Here is a 17,791-nt window from a genome sequence, read left to right as displayed (position 1 = left end):
AGCCTTGATGAGCTAGTTTAATGAGTCGAGTTTGAGTTTTAAGTCAGGGGTGTAGATTGGATTGGTAACCCAACCCGAAACTGAAGACAACTAAATACCGACATTTCTTATTTGCCTGGCGTCGACGAACTCAGACGTGAATGTTTTAGATTCACCTCAATACCGCTCTGGCAAATACATTAATACGAAAGAATTCTTAATATATTTTATATATTTTTATTTGGCTCGGGTCAACCCGAAGGTTTTGCTCACGAACCTGAAACCGAACCGATTCATTTCGGGTTCAGAAAAATGAACCCAACCCTACCCAAAATGCTTATCCAACCCAACCCGACCCTTATAATTCGGGTTGAGTTGGTCTGGGTTGTCGGATTATCGAGTTAATGTACACCCCTATTCTTTAGTACACCATTAGTGTTATTATCAACCTAGATCAAATCATATATTTATTTTCTTTACATTTTTCTTTAAGTTCCTGAGATTTTTTTAAGCATTTTTCTCTTTTTAACTTATCTTGAAATTTTGCCTCTAAGGTTCTCAATAAAAAAAATTCCAAAAATTCGACTTTAAAAGGAAACATTGAATTTTTAATTCCTCACTGGGGTCAGGTGTTACACATACATTGATTCTGTCTAACAACATTAGTCTCAAATTTCATTCCCGAGTGAGTTTGGATGCAGAATACTTTTTGTCCCACACACATGCACTTGAAACCACTAAATAGAATAATCCTTTTTTTTTATAAACCTTAAACCCTCATCTGCACATGCACTCTCACATAGCCAAACCTCGAGAAGGCATAAGACTCAAAATCATTGTTATATGTATGCATCTATATCAACATATGAAGAGAAGTAATCCGTGTTCCAGTGCATGAGTTCCCACATAAAAGATCATGACTTAATGCAATGATGTATATAATACTTATCATAATATCATTAACATGATCCATCCTTTAGTCATATTTTATAACACCAATTTAATTCATGGTACCTTGAGAGTTACACATGGTCTTATCATTAACATGATCCATCCTTTAGTCATATTTTATAACACCAATTTAATTCATGGTACCTTGAGAGTTACACATGGTCTTATCATTATGGTCATGAGATGTATTAAATAAAATATATATGGTCTTATCATTATGGTCATGAGATGTATTAAATAAAATATACATAGTCATATCAATATAATAACACGTGGTAAACAACCATAAAGTATGTGTTCCTACCACATAATATCATCAAACTGGCTCGTAAACATTGCAACCGCCTTTATAGTTTTCGGTTTAGCCCAGTGCTCCTAAACTCACCCTACCTCATTATTCATAAGTTCATATCAATTGAAATTTAATTTCACTTCTGATATTCTATTCGGTTAGAAAATCTAACTTACATTCCTAAACAAATTTTTTATTTACAATATTTTTTTTTAAAAAAAATGTAAAATATAATAATGTTTTTATAGAAAATATTTTTTTCGAATGTGTTTAATTGTAAGGTATTTTAAACCGACCCATAAATTTTTCCTATAATTTTATTATACAAATATAGAATGTGTTAGATATAAATAACAAACATTTGAATTAATTAATTAATTAATTATGGTGAGATTTGAAAGCTATTTAAAATATTATCTTTAAATTTATTAAATTCTTTTACTCCTACCAACGGTCACGGTAATGTTTGCTAGGACATGTTACTTGTATACGTGACTAACATGTGACACCTGAGTAAAGGAGGATGAAGTCACATATGTTAGGTGACCTCTTGAGATTTTTCTTAGGATGCATGTGAGCGAGGACAAGACATGTTAAAAAGATTCGTATTGGTCTATTGTAATAGTTTTCACTTAAAAGCGACAAGTAACATGACCATGTTGGAGGGGATGTAAAGGAATGCCGGTACACATAGGTGTCAAATTCGAATTTTGAGTCTTGATCGAATTTTGAATCTTGATCTGTATCTTGGGTATGGGTCGTTACATGATATCATAGTCATGCTTGTCTAGGATGTGTTACCTCTGGTTACATGATGTCACCCAGGTCGTTACATGATGTCCATTCCAAACTTTTTTTTTTTCTTTGCACATGTTGGCTATTCCTTTCTTATTTAATTATTACGTTTTATGGGGGTATGACCATTCGTTAAAATCATAGCTATACCTATCAAACTAAAATACATCAAAATGTATTATAGGGATTTAGGGTTTACGGGTTTAACTGATCTTTTGCAGTCGTTTTGCTTTAATTAATATCATCAAAATGATGGATTTACAGTTGAATTGGACCTTGAGGAGCAGCTTCAGGCTAGTACCAAAAATAATTAGTCACTCCAGCTTAGGACAACTTACTTGGTTGGATGAATTGTACTATGTATGATAACACGTGCCTCTTGACTCCTGCACGTGTCATATGTTAATCTATGTTGTGTTGTTCGATGTTATACTATGTTATGTTATGTTATGTTATGTCATGATTTGCTATGTCATGTTATGATAAGTTATGTCATATAATAAAGTTATGTTATTTTGTGATCATACCAGGTTGTATAAAGTTGTTATGAGGTCGATAATCAATAATGTGTAAACCATTGTAGACCATGCCATGAAAGTTATGTTATGTATGAAGCAATTTACATGAATTATGTAAGCATAATTCACAAACTTAATAGGTTATAAAGAAATAGCGGTCTGTCTTGCATCATAAACAATGTCATGATTATAAGCTAAGGGGATCTCGTGTGTATATATGTGTCACGTGCATCGGGATACTTCCCCATTATGATGTATATGAGTGCGTATATTACGACTTATAATTTGCGACATTCACGATATTATGAGAGCCCTTTTCCTCCATGGTGTTTAGCAAGAGTCAATTAGCAAGTGCTATTCATAGAGACAAGTTTAGGTGGTGTACAAGCCCATTTGGTTGGTCCGTACTTGCACACATGGGTCCATATGTAAAGAAGTACTACACATCTAATCTTGTTTAAACTAAAAAGTTACCTAAGGTCATGCTATGATACGTTAAAAGAATAGATCCCATCTTATTGCATATGTTTGCATTTCCTGACTTTAATAGTAGGTTACTAAATACTCAAGCGATGTGATACTTTTATATTTCAAATAAAGGTAAGACACCCTTGTACGAATTACAACTACATCGCTGTAAATACCATAAAACCAGTATTAAGACAGTTGCATTTTGTCTGTTTTGTAGCGGTTAGATTAGATAAGAGCATGATTTTATTCTTTTCTTTATTTCATTTAAATTTTACGTAGCAATTTTGTTTTAAAAGTTTTATAACGATCTTTTAAGTCCACGATATTATCCCAACTAAGCAATAAAGACCCTTTCCCATATTTGCTATTTTAAATTATTTTCTTTGGTTTTATTTTTAATTTACTTTCAATATTTCATTTGTATTGTTTTAAGACCCTTTTGTAAGCAATAAGTCCATGACGTCATTTTATTAAATTATTTTAAATAAATATTTCCACAGTTATGTTATATATGTAGTAGCGACTTTAGGTCAGTAAAAAACTAAAGTCGTTACGATACATTAAAAAATATTCATATTTTTTGAAAAGTTGTAATATTATTTTTTTTTTCTAAGGAGACTTATAATATTCTGTTATTTTCATAAATTTATTATCTAAAGTTTTCTTCCAAATCAAGGGTCAACGCTTTGAAATTTCTTCAAAATCTATTAAAATCTTTTATCTCTCAATTTTAATTTCCACGTCTTCAAATTTAATTAATTTTTGTCAATTATTTTTTTATTTCAACGTGGAAAATGTGTAAGAAATAGTCAAATTTCATTATGGTATTTGGATCTTTTTTACCAAAAAAAAAAATCTAATAAATTTTTGTAAATTACATAACAAAATATTTTAAAAATAAAATAAAAATAGTGAACAAATTAAATTTAAGATATATATATTTTAATATAGAAGAAACATTTTATATATATAATTATCTGTTTCGATACGAGATCCCATATCGGTTGGGAAGAAAACCAAATATTAGATGAACACGACCCTCTAGAATGATATGATATTGTCCACTTTGAGCATAAGCTCTCATGGCTTTGCTTTGGACTTACTCAAAAGGCTTCACACTAATGGAATTAGTATTCCTCACTTATAAATCCATGATCATTCCCTAAATTAGCCGACGTGGGACTTCCATCATCATCCAACACCTCCCCTCGAACAAAGTGCGCCTCCCCTTAATCGAGGCTCGACTCCTTTGGAGTCTTAATCATTTTTTACTGCCTTCGAGGAGGCTTGGCTCTTTTTCTTTTGAAGTTCTTTGTTCAATATTTGAGGATTACTCATTTGGAGTCTTAGTCATTTTTTACTGTCTTCGAGAAGGCTTGGCTCTTTTTTTTTTTGGAGTTATTTGTTCGATATTTGAGGATTTACCAATCTATTGGCACGACTAAGTTTAGGGCATGACTCTAATAACATGTTAGACGAACACGACCCTCTACAATGGTATGATATTGTCTACTTTGAGTATAAGCTCTCATGGCTTTGCTTTGGGCTTCCCACAAGGTCTCACACCAATGAAGTTAGTATTTCTCAGTTATAAACCCATGATCATTTCCTAAATTAGCGGGACTTTCATATCATCCAACACCAAATACCCTTTAGAAGGGTGTGAAAATCTTTTCTTAATAGACTCGTTTTAAAAATTTTGAGAAAAAATCTAAAAGAAAAATTCAATTTAATCATTTTTAAATTTATGGTATTATCGTATAAAGACTAAATGGATAATGACGCATTTGTTTTGAACAATAATACAATAACTTATATAATTTTTCAAATTTTAGAGTTAAATATATGAAAATATTTATAATATGGAATGTTGCTATCACAAGGAATTATTTTCATACATTATGATATTAAAAAAAATTGTCCCCACTATTTTAATTATTAAATTCTATGTTTTATTCTATTTTAATGTAGAGTGTTTCAAACTCTCCCTTTTTTTTTTAATCTTAATTAAATTAGAAATTTTTATGTTTAATTTGTGATTAAATATATATATGATTAAATAATTCAATGGAATTGATCCTTACAAGTAATCCTATACATTTCAAACAAGAAACCATTAAAATATTTGACCAAAGATCTTCTAGTCTTCTAGTGATATTTTGAAATAACGTGGTTAGAACTAAGACACTTGTATAAATTAAATATAAACGGAGAATATTTGTTAAAACCACCTGCCTAAATAGTAGTGAAATTCTTTATTTATAATCATCAACAAATAAATTAGCATGGAAATGCGAAGAGTGAACAATAAATGAATACAATATATTTGACTATAAAAAGATCAAATATGTTATATATATGGTAAACTATAATTCAGAGCTAAATATTCTTACAAAAACAACATTCAGATACATTGACTTTTCGTTCAATATTCTGACTGTTTTTGTAATGACTCTATTTTTAAGTCGTCTCTTTAAAAAACAAGAAAACAAGACTGCCTTAAAATTGTAAAATTGACAATAAGACACAACCGACTAAAACAGACTATATCTATTCACAGTGGTCTCGAAATGCTACACTAATTTTGAAACATTAAAACACTTATTCTTGTTGATTTCTAGTATCCATAATGTTGTAATAGTCCAAACCCACCGATATTATCCTCTTTGGATTTTGACTTTCGCTCAAGGTTTTTAAAACGCGTCTGCTAGGAAAGGTTTCCACACCCTTTAGGGTGTTTCGTTTTTCTCCCCAACCAATGTAATATATCACAATCCACCCCCTTCAGGGCCCAGCGTCGTCGTTGGCACTCGTTCCTTTCTCCAATCAATGTGGGATCACCACCAAATCCATCCCCCTGCGAGACCTAGCGTTCTTACTGGCACACCGCCACGTGTCTACCCCCTTCTGGGAACAACCTCCTCGCTGGCACATTGCCATGTGTCTGGCTATGATACCATCTATAACAGCCCAAGTTTACCGCTAGCCGATATTGTCCTCTTTGAGCTTTGCCTTTCGGACTTTCTCTCAAGATTTTTAAAACATGTCAGTTAGGAAAAGGTTTTCACTCCCTTACAAAGGGTGTCTTGTTCTCCTCCCCAACAAATGCATTTTTATACTTAGTAGACAATTTCAAATTTGATATTGAATTTTTAATTCATCAAATTCAACTAATCCAAACTTAAATTAATGGCAAAATAACACTTTGGTCAATAGCTCATTTGATTTTTGCATGTTTTTATCCATTATTTCCACCATAAATAGAGAGGCTTTCAAACACAAAAATGTCAAATTCAGCCATGAATTCTTCTCCATTACTCCCTCTTTCTCTTACCCTTCTTGTTTTATGTTCATGTTCATCATGGGTTTCATCTAATTTTGTCAAACCCCATCAAAATTTCCTCCAATGTCTCTCCCATTATTCCCAAGATGGCTCCTCCATTTCAGACGTACTTTACACTCCCTTCAATTCCTCTTATTCTTCCGTCTTGAACATCACCCTTAGAAACCTTAGATTCTCAACCCCTCATACCCCAAAGCCACTCCTCATCATAACCCCATTACATGTTTCCCACATTCAAGCAGCCGTCCTTTGTTCCAAATCCCACGGCCTTCAAATCCGAACACGAAGCGGCGGCCATGATTTCGAGGGTCTTTCATACGTCGCTTCGTTACCCTTCATTATTGTTGACCTGATTAACCTAAACTCGATCTCTATCGATGTCGAAAATAAGACGGCGTGGGTTCAGTCCGGTGCTACTCTTGGTGAGCTTTATTATAGTATTGCTAAGAAAAGTCAAACCTTGGCCTTTCCGGCTGGGATTTGTCCGACCGTTGGGGTTGGTGGGCATTTTAGTGGTGGTGGGTATGGGATGTTGCTAAGGAAATATGGTCTTGCGGCTGATAATGTAATAGACGCTCAATTGGTTGATGCAAATGGGAAATTTGTTAATAGACAGTTGATGGGAGAAGATTTGTTTTGGGCCATTAGAGGCGGCGGCGGAGGGAGCTTTGGAATAGTGGTGGCTTGGAAGGTGAAGTTGGTTCCGGTTCCGGCGAGTGTGACACTATGCATGGCTAATAAAACCTCGGAGGATGGTGCCACCAAGCTCATTCATCAATGGCAATATGTGGCTCACAAATTGGAAAATAATGCCTTTCTTGGCATTCTTTTGGCAGGTATGTTCAACCGCGTCTAAAAAATATCTCTAATATTTTTTTTAAAGTTTCATTAATATTCTTAATTAAAAAAAAAAATATATATATATATATATTTTTACCATTAATACCACGTTTCAAAAATACTCCTAAACTTTTCGAAATAACACATAAAACGTGTGTAGATAATCTATGAAGTGTCAGTAAACGATTTTTGTTCAATAATATTTTTTGAACTTTTTTTTATCAATCTAAAGAGTGTTAATATTAGTTTTAAAATTTTATGGGTAATTTTATACTACTAACTATTTTTTATTAATTTAGTAAAATAATAATAATAATAATAATTTTGCTTTCAATTGCCGTCCACCATTTTTATAGCTATATTTAAATATTTTTGTCATATGATTTGAATGGTTGATTGAATTTTAAGGTTGACGGATGAAAAGTTAATTTTGAACAAATTTATGTGTCTAGATTTGAAGAGAGACTTATTCATTAGGAGGATAAAATATAATAATATAATTTGAATACCGTTTTTATTTAGTCTCTAAAATTTTAAAATCAACCCGTTTTGTATTTAAAATTTTAAATTATTTTCTATTTGATCCTAAGAATTTCAAGATTGATATGTTCGGTTCTTGGAATATAAATTTTAATTTCTAATTAGTCCTTTAGCGAGAATATTTGTTAATAATCAAATTGATTAAAAAAAATACGTATTAACAAACTAGTAAAGTCGAGTGAGACGTTATTTTTTGTTAGGTCAACGAGTGATTTATAAAAATTAATTTTATGTCCCTTTCCAAACTTCAAAGACAAGATATAAAAGGACAAAAATGGTTGATAATAGATTTATAAATTAGATTTTAATTTAAATGATTATTTTGACCGTGTTTTATCATATATTTATAGAATAGAACTAGTCGTACTTACCAAATTAAATATTAGATTGAATATAAATCATTATTAGTTAATATATCAATAATTTTTTTATATAATTACTATTTTATAATATCATACATGAATTTACAAAACCAAATACTAGGTTGCAATACAACTTTACATTTCTAAATTTTAGATAAAATCATTTTTAAAATTTCAACTATTTTCATTTTATAATCTAGAAATAATTTTTAGAAAGGCATCCATAAAATGCATATTTAGTTACAAAGTGAATTTGAAAACATAAACATAACTTATATTACTGAAATCTTACGTTGGTTGGAGAGGAAAACAAAACATTGTTTATAACGGTATGAAAATCTCTTCCTACCCGAAGCATTTTAAAATCTTGAGAGAACCTTGAAACAGAAAGCTTAAAGAGAACAATATATGCTAGCGTGGGCTTGAGCCTTTACAATTGTTGAGAGTTGTTAGGAGATAGTCCCACGTTGGCTAATGTAGGGAATGATCATGAATTTATAAGTATAGACAGACGGACTATTTCATAACTCAATTATTGATGACAGGAGGAAATTTTACGAGACAAGGAGGCAAAATAAACCCATTAGCGCTCTTCTTCTCATTGTATCTTGGCAAGGCAAACGAACTTTTGACAATCCTCAACACGACATTTCCCGAATTGGGTTTGTCAAAGAAAGACTGCATGGAAACGAGTTGGGTCGAAACCGCGCTCATCATGGGCACCGGGCTTCAACTAGGGAGCAAGCTAGAAGATCTACTAAGTAAGGCAACACTCGTCAATGGAAGCACCAAAATCAAATCCGACTACATCAAGGAGCCCATTCCTATGGCTGCAATCGAGGGCATATGGGAAAGATTAAGATATGAAGACATAGAAATGCCACAACATATATTTGTTCCTTATGGAGGGAAAATGGGTCAAATTCCAGAGTTCGAAACTCCATTTTCACATAGAGGTGAGAATTTATACAAAATTGGTTACATTGTTAATTGGGCAGAACAAGGTATTGAGGCAGAGAAAAGGCACATAGATTGGATACGAGAGCTTTATAGTTACATGACTCCTTTCGTTTCGAAGTCACCTAGAGCAGCGTATCTCAATTATAGAGACCTTGATATTGGATCGAACAACAAGTATGGAAGAACAAGCTATGAACAAGCTAGCATTTGGGGTTACAAGTATTTTGGGAAAGAGAATTTTGATAGATTGGTTCATGTTAAGACTAAAGTTGATCCTTATGACTTCTTTAGACATGAGCAAAGTATCCCTACTCTATCATCCAAATAGTTGTTACTCTTTAAGTGTTATATGATTTGATATATGTGTTTAAACTATGCCTCAAACCCTATTTGTGTGTAGCAAAATAAGGGGCATACATGAGTATTATTGTTTGTTGTTCATTTGTGGTTGACTTTAGTAGTGTGATGAAGTCCTTTTCTTTGAATGAAACTAAGAGCATATTGTTTTGGACGGTTGAAAGTAACATAACTCGGGAAAGTGATCTTAATTACCAAATTTAAGTGTATCATCGATTTTGTCGATTTTGTAACAGCCCTAGAGTTCTGTTAACCTAAAGTCGTTACCATCTTCGTAACCTAACTTCTTATGTAGAAATGAGCATTTAAAACATCTTTGTAAAACAATGTCATGGACTTATATGTTTTAAAAAGTTTTTAAAGCAACGTGAACCAAATATTAAATAAAACAAAGTAAATATTAAAATTGACAATACCTTATATTAACAGAAGGTCTAGGAATTTAAGTACAAGTATTCTATGCATGTGTCGTAGTCTTTACTTGCCATTATGTTAGTTGTAAAGGGGTGCATTGCCTTTACTTGAAAAATAGAAGTAGCACACGACTTGAGTATTTTAAGAAATACTCAGTAAGTGTCACGACCCGATTTTCGAGGCTTCGAAAAACCGAATCGTGACTAAAAAGACGAAATCGAAAACAAACCAAAGGAAAATAAAAGAAAAGAAAAGCAAAGTAAAAAGATAAAAATACTTTGAATTAAAACAAAAAGAGAGAAATTTTGTTTGTTAATTATTACAAAAGAAATTGCAAATATAAAATGAAATACAAAAGACTCTAAAAGACCGAAAAGGGACTGACGCTCCGGAACGACCCCCTTTGTGACTGTACAGCTCTCAAACGCTCCTCTACCTCGACCAGCAGCCAGCGAACACTTGAGAAAAATAAAGTAGAACGAGATGAGTATAAAAATTATACTCAGTAAGCCACCTACTTGTAGGCTCTCTTCGCATCTTAATTTAACAGAACTCCCACGGTTTCCTAATTCGGTTCTAGGACATCGGGTTCTAACCTTAGTCTCTTAGGGCTTGCCCCTTGGGTTTCACCGGTTCATCGTCCTTTCATTAGTCACCTAGAGGTTCCTTATGCCAAGCTGATATGGTCGGTATCTCTCTATGAGGCGCTACCTCTACATGGCTATCTAGGACTACATGATATCTAGCCTAGGGGTGTGCTGAATACCCCTACGCCCATATAGTCCTCCTATGAGGAGCGCGACCCAACCCGTTCCCATGTAGCTAATGGGCTGTACGACGTGGGGACACATTTCCCATGCGAAATGGCTAAGAGCAGTAAGGATTGATCAGGGACCCTTGGTCCTCCCACGAAGCTATAGATACCGTTCTCACGCTAGCAATCTATGAACACTCCTAGGTACTTTCTTGCCATGGTGAACCGCTAAGTTCCTAGGGGAAAATTAAGTTTGGCTGGAGCGACACATCGCTCCTAACAATAATTCTCTAAGCTTGTCATAGAAATGGGCACTAGAAAATAACGGGGTGTGCAGGCAACCGTCTTCTAACATCCTAATATTCATGACAACTAGGCACGCCGGCTCAACGGGGCGATGACCTCCATCCAGCACCCAAAACACGAAGTTCGCGCTCAATGAGGCGAATTCATCCATCGAGCACCCGGAACACGGAATACACAATTCCAACATAAATTAAACGCATGCATACGTACAACGGAAGCTTAAGGCATACAAGCAACACTCAGATAATTCACCCAACACATCATAACAATCCATCTGATTAATCTCATTCATGGAGAGCTAATTTAAGGCAAAATTACTAACATGCATACATACAATCCAAGCGAACCCTACAAGTATTTCTTCCTAAATACCGGGTGGTGACTTACCTGGTTAACGCGTGCCCTTTTTGCTAGCGTTTCTTGCCCGTGAGGTGTCCAAAAGTACTGATTTCTTTAAATTAGGTCCCTATTCACGTAAGAACAGTATTAGAACTGGGACCGGGACAAAAATCGGGCAAACAGAAAGCAATCGGGCCAAAATGGCCGTTCCACGCGCGCTCACGCGCCAGCAGCGCGCTGGGAGTGCGTGGTCACGCGCGCGGGAAGGTGCTAGTCGCGTGCTGCACGTGCGCCCGCCTCCGCGTAGTCGCGGGTCGGCCGGTCCGGTCGGCTCGGCTCGCGTCGCGGTTCGGCCTGGCTTGCAGGCGACACGTGTCGACGCCTCGCTGGAGCTGCGTTGCTCTAGCCGATGGTTGACGCGTGTCCGGCACCTGTCGCCGCCGTCCGCCACTCGCCGGCAGTCTTTTTTTTTTTTTTTTCTTTCTTTCTTTCTTTCTTCTTCTTTCTTCTCTGCCTTCTGGAAACCGAAACACAATCCTCTATTCCAATTTTCATATCTTTCGATCCGTAGATCGGATCGACATGATTTCTTCGGCAAAGTTTTAGATCGTGTTACGGGCTATGTCCTCGTATTATTTTTTTTTTGTAATTTTTGCTTAACTACCGGATGAGTTAAGAAGGTCGGAATTTCGCTCACCGTTTTCGGACGACTCTCGGATCTCCACCTTCGGGTTGAGGTCTCGGCCAAACTTCTTCATAGATCACGCGTAGAGTTGTTCCTAGATGAATATATCAAGATTTCAGATCTTGATTCACAAAGGAAAACGGTAGATCTGAGAAAACGTTCAAGATCCTTACCTTGCGGGTTTTCCGACTTCTTGATGAAAAATGGGACTTCGGCCACCCACATTCTCTTTTCCCTTCCAAGAAAGTCTCTCTGCATGATCTCCACTTCCTTGCATCATGATCTTCACCGGAATAGACTCCGACGGTAGTTTTTGGTGAGTCTTCCGGCGGTTCATCCTTTCTCCTCTCTCTAAGTTCTCTCTATCCCTTTCTCTCACTATCTCTCTTTTGCAGGACTATGGATGGGGTTTCGTTTGGACCCCTTAGGTGGTTGGAGGGGCAAATTTACCTATTTGCCCCTCTCGACTTTTCCTTTTTTTTTTTTTTCTTTTTCTATTTCTATTTCTCTTTCTTCGGGTATTACAGTAAGTGACTCCACTATTGGAGTCTCGGAATGCAAACACATTCAACTCATAATTAGGGACCTATCATTAAAACCATCATAGAGGATGTGTATTACTTTCCTACACACGACCCACACATGCAGGCGTGAGTCCATTAGGAGGTTCGTAGCCCCCTGGGCCTATCATAATCTAGCTAGTTTGGCTTTAGTCAGATGTCTGGAGGTATAACAAACCCTCAAATATCACGCAAGTCTGATGATGGTCATCATTATTATAGTGTACACATCCATACTCATAATCATAAATGGGGAAGTAACCCGATGTAAATGTACACTAAGTATGCATGAGGTCCCTATAATTTTCATCTTAAATCATTCTTATGACAGAACCCTATACATCATTCACATGTTACTCTAGGTAACATACATTCATTGACCTTCATACATTCATCATCATTAATATCATTTAGGGTTGTGTATCGGAAATTTTTTCATCATAATGCAACGTGACATCTTATACATGCACATCATCTTAATATATAGTATCATCATATTTAGTCATATCGTCATCATACATTTTATGACATCATCATCATCATCATCATCATATCATCATATAATCATCATATCATCATATTATCATGTCGTCATATCATCATATCATCATGTCATCATCATCATCATATCATCAGAATATAACATCATATCATACTAACTCACATCATCATAACATCATAACATTATAAGAAATACTGTAAAGGGGTGCATTGCCTTTACTTGAAAAGTAGAAGTAGCACACGGCTTGAGTATTTTAAGAAATACTCAGTAAGTGACTCCACTATTGGGGCATGAGAATGCAAACACATTCAACTCGTAATTAGGGACCTATCGTTAAAACCATCATAGAGGTGGCTTTCAGTCTGGACAAAATTGGATGTGTAGTACTTTCCTATACACGACCCACACATGCAAGTGTGAGTCCACCAAGAGGTTCGTAGCCCCTTAGGCCCATCATAATCTAGCTAGTTGGCTATAGTTAGACGTCTGGAGGTATAACAAACCCTCGAATATCACGTGATAACTCTCGAAAAGTAGAGTCATATCAAGTCTTTTTGTATTTAATATGACACTCTTATTCACCATTTTTTCATTATTTACCCCATTTATTCTACTTAGTGAGCATGAAATCGTTTATTGTGGTCCAACAGGAAAAAAAATATTATTTGGCATAAATCGATCTTAATTGTAAATTTAATTGAGTTATGTGGTAAGATTTCAGACATTTATGCTGAACCATGAGGGAGTAGCAAATCTGTAAATAAATGGGGGATGACATGGAAATTTTAAATCCACATCAACATGCAAGTGGGTCATTAACTACCTAATGAGAAACATCCTATGTGGACAATTTATTCCTTTTCAACCCTAAAAGGGAACTTATGCTCAATATAATAGGAAAAGAAAGACTAAGAGGAGAGACGGACTTTGGGAGAAAAATCAAATTACACAGCAGCAGCCTCTGCTGCAGTGAACTGCTGTGAAACCAGAGAAGAAAAAGAAAACCATAATCCAGCAGCTGTTGACAGTAGAAGGAAAATGAGACCAACAAGGATTGATTAGGGCAAAGAGGTGGACGTGAGAGCTCAAGAGAAGGGAACTTCCATTGACGAACGACAACAAACCGAGATAACTCTCTATTTCTTTATTCTCTTTTCTTATTCCATCAATTTTACATGATGAAGATGCGGATTCCTCTGTTTAATTCAGTTTGTATGGAGAGATAAACTTTATAGGGGAGGTGAGAGAGTTTTATATAGTTTAAGTATGTTGACGGTATGATTTTAGTTTATTAAAGAGTTGTTAATGATTTACATGTGTGTTTAATTAGCTAATTTACGTACATAGTTGTTCTCTTGTTCGGGAGAAGAGAGGGAGCAATGAAATCCTCTTTAATACTCTAGTTCTATAGCAAGGAGACTTGAAGGGTAATAGAAGGGTTAGAAATAATTCTTTCTCATATAGCCTTGTTAATAGAAATTACAACGATTATGGAAATAATCACCATTCATAACCCTAGGAAGTGGGTTTGGGAATCTATTAAAAGGAACTAAAATCTACCACAAAACTCAACAACTAATCTATTTAATCTCTCTTGGCCGAACCTTTCTCATTATAGCTGATTTTTCTCATTATTTTCAGTTTTTCGACAACAGTGGCGCTCTGTTTTAATTTTGTTTTAGTAGTTAAAATCACCCACACTCATTTGAATCTTACCCAAAAACTCACTTAATTTCCAGCGATAAAATTAACCAAAAAGATAGGTTCCCTGTGGAATTGATAATTTACTTATTACTTGCTACTTGTGATAGTGTATACTTGCACTTATTCTTGTGAATTTTACATCATTTTATTATATACATCCACAAGCGATCATCACGCAAGGCATGACGATGGTCATCATTATCATAGTGTACGCGTCCGTACTCATCATCATAAATGGGGAAGTAACCCGATGTAAATGTACACTAAGTATGCATGAGGTCCCTTTGGTTTTCAACTTGAATCATTCTTATGACACGACCCTATACATCATTCACTACTCTTGGTAACATATATGCATTGACCTTCCTACATTCATCATCATTAAATCGTTTAGGGTTGTGTGTTGGAAAACTCTTCATCATATTGCAACATGGCATCTCGTACATGCACATCATCTTAATATATAGTATCATCATATTGAGTCATATCTTCATCATGCATCATCATATCATCATATAATCATCATCTTCATATCATCATATCATCTTGTCATCATGTCATCATATCATCATCATAATATAACATTACATGATATTAACTCACATCATCATAACATTATCATCATACATCATCATATCATATAAATTCACATCATTATCATCACAGTACATAAGCATAAATGACACGTGCAAGGGTCAGTTGACACATGTCGTCATACATAAAGTAATTCTTTCAACCGAGCCGATAGTAAGACCACTTACTTGGTTGGCCTTAGCCAACGTTCTTCCTAAACTCAAATACTTGATTTTGTCCCTAATTATCGTCGAGGTGTTTTGCCTTATTAGAATATTCGCTCAATAGTCTTACTAACGTCGAATTCCTAATTTAATTTATTCAAACTAAGAAAGTAGGCTTATACTAACCTTATTTGCCTTAAATAAGGTCAAATTCAACTATGGGAGGGTCTAATACGTAAAGAACAATGTCCAAAAAGTCGAACCAAGTCGAATAAGCCATATTTGAGCCGAGTCGAGGGAACCGCCAACTAAAAAAAGGACATGTGGCAGTGAGGGGAGCTGAAGCATTCGCGGGCCACAATTTGGGTTGAGGCATGGGTTCGGGGTTAGTCACACGGGCGTGCGGGTTGGGATGTTGGGTTGTGCATGGTTGTCGGGCCGAGGCTACGATGGGCCGAGTGGAGGGTTGCTGTAGGTGAGTAGCTAACCGTTGGATTTTGGGCTTGTGTGGTGGGTTGCTGCAGATGGGTATCCGAATCCGACTCGAAGTGCTGTCTTCTCCGCCTAACTTCATCGAAAAAACCTGGTGGCAATTCTCTCTCTTTCTGAGAGTTTTTATGCCTCTTTCCATCATTCTTCCCTCCAGATCTCGGTTTCTTTGAGGCTCTGACTGCCTTCCCTTCACGTACACGATGTCGTAGTGTCCTTACGTACTTGTAAACACGAGTTTTCTAACATTATTGTTAAGGGTATTTAGTAATAAATTATACTTTACCATATATATCATATTTGATATTTTATTATAAAGCAAATATCTAGATATTTGCCTTCTTACCTTAGGTATCTTTCCATTTATTCCTCTTTCCATATCTCTGTAATTTATTTTATTATAAATAAGATAACTTTCACACCATTTAGGTGTGGTGGATTAATCGAACATTCTTATGGTATCAGAGCCCTTTCAGTCCCTTGTTTTCAATGCCTTTTGAATTCCCTACTCATCTTCTTCTCCACCATCCCTGCTGGCTTTGATGCCGCAGGGGCAGTCTCCATGACCGCCACATGCAGAGCCGATTGATTACTCTTCGGCTCCACCCTTTTGACCTCCAAATCACCCTTCACCACACTTTGTACATACAACTTCACCTTTTCCAACACAATCGATTTTCCCTCAACCAACATAGTTTCTTTCAGTTTTCTTCCCAATCTTCCCTTCATCCTTCATAGAAACCTTTGGAATCTCGGCGTCGCACTGGCCTCTTCGCCAACCAAGTCGCCGCTGCCCTTCTAGTCAAAATTGCCTCCTTCGCCCACTGTGGCGACTCTTCCGACCTCAACATTGTCTTTGTCCCTTGCTCTGGGCTTCCCCTTCTACTTCTTGGGTTGACATATTCTCACCAGAGCCAAGGCAGCATCGTCGGTAAGCGACGATCCCTCTTCATGAGTTAGACATATTCTCGCCGAAGCCAAGGCAGCATCGCCGCTGAGCGATGATCCCTCTGCAGTTTTCGATGGCCAAGAAAGTGTTTCTCTACACCTCTTCCGAACCAGGTTGTCTACATCTTCACGAAAAGTGTTTCTCAACCTCTTTTTGAATTTTTCATATCCAAGCCTCACGTTCGTTTAAATCCGACGCTCAGCTTGCGGTGGGGTGTTAAAGATATTTAGTAATATATTTTCCTTCTTACCTTAGGTATCTTTCCATTTATTTCTCTTTCCATATCCTTGTAATTTATTTTATTATAAATAAGATAACTTTCACACCATTTAGGTGTGGTGGATTAATCGAACATTCTTAATTATTATTCCTCCATAACCCACACCTTCGCCGACGATGTTTTAAATGGTAAAGCAGCCACAATATACAACGTACTTACCACTGGAATTTTGAGAATCGTTTGTAGACTTCCGCTCCGTGTGCAACGCTAGTCCATTGATACTCCTTTGTTCGCCGATGATGTTTGTAGACTTCCACTCAATATGCGGTCAAAGGTTCATGCTCTTCTTCTAGCACGTTTAGAAATTTTTAAATAGTGGAGGCTTGAATAGTTCAGTTAGTTAGAGCGCGTGGCTGTTAACCACAAGGTCAAGTAGCTGGAATAGGCCAAATAATCGCAAGGTCAAAGGTTCAAGCTCTTCTCCTATGTTGTTTAGAAATTTTTAAATAGTGGAGGCTGGAATAGCTTAGTTGGTTAGAGCGTGTGGCTATTAACCGCAAGGTCGAAGGTTCAACCCCTTCTTCTAGCGTACGTAATATAGTTTACAAGGTCGAAGATTCAATCCCTTCTTCTAGCGTGTTTAGAAATTATTAAATAGTGGAGGTTGAAATATCTCAATTGGTTAAAGCATGTGGCTGTTAACCACAAGGTCGAAGGTACAATC

The 17,791-nt window shown here is 35.9% G+C and overlaps 1 protein-coding gene, 1 long non-coding RNA gene and 1 other non-coding gene across 3 annotated transcripts; 2 read left to right on the top strand and 1 right to left on the bottom strand.

The window, feature by feature from the left end:
- Positions 1 to 6,272: 6,272 nt before the first annotated feature.
- LOC111456783 (berberine bridge enzyme-like 18) lies at positions 6,273 to 9,563 on the top strand. The gene is made up of 2 exons (XM_023098775.1): positions 6,273 to 7,185; positions 8,637 to 9,563. Exons 1-2 carry the CDS (start codon positions 6,291 to 6,293, stop codon positions 9,377 to 9,379), a joined length of 1,638 nt encoding a protein of 545 aa, XP_022954543.1. The 5' UTR covers positions 6,273 to 6,290; the 3' UTR covers positions 9,380 to 9,563.
- A 1,406-nt stretch (positions 9,564 to 10,969) lies between these two features.
- Positions 10,970 to 12,417, bottom strand: LOC111457143. Its single transcript, XR_002712875.1, has 3 exons — positions 12,080 to 12,417; positions 11,919 to 12,000; positions 10,970 to 11,348 (listed from the first exon to the last, which is right to left on the bottom strand). It is a non-coding gene; the product is annotated as an uncharacterized LOC111457143 (long non-coding RNA).
- Positions 12,418 to 17,582: 5,165 nt separating this feature from the next.
- On the top strand, positions 17,583 to 17,656 carry TRNAN-AUU. Its single transcript has one exon. It is a non-coding gene; the product is annotated as a tRNA-Asn (tRNA).
- Positions 17,657 to 17,791: the final 135 nt, after the last annotated feature.

Source organism: Cucurbita moschata, unplaced genomic scaffold (assembly GCF_002738365.1).
Source record: "Cucurbita moschata cultivar Rifu unplaced genomic scaffold, Cmos_1.0 Cmo_Scf00019, whole genome shotgun sequence".
NCBI classification, from domain to species: domain Eukaryota; kingdom Viridiplantae; phylum Streptophyta; class Magnoliopsida; order Cucurbitales; family Cucurbitaceae; genus Cucurbita; species Cucurbita moschata.
The sequence above is the reverse complement of the archived record's forward strand: the minus strand, read 5'-3'. Positions and strand labels throughout refer to the sequence as shown.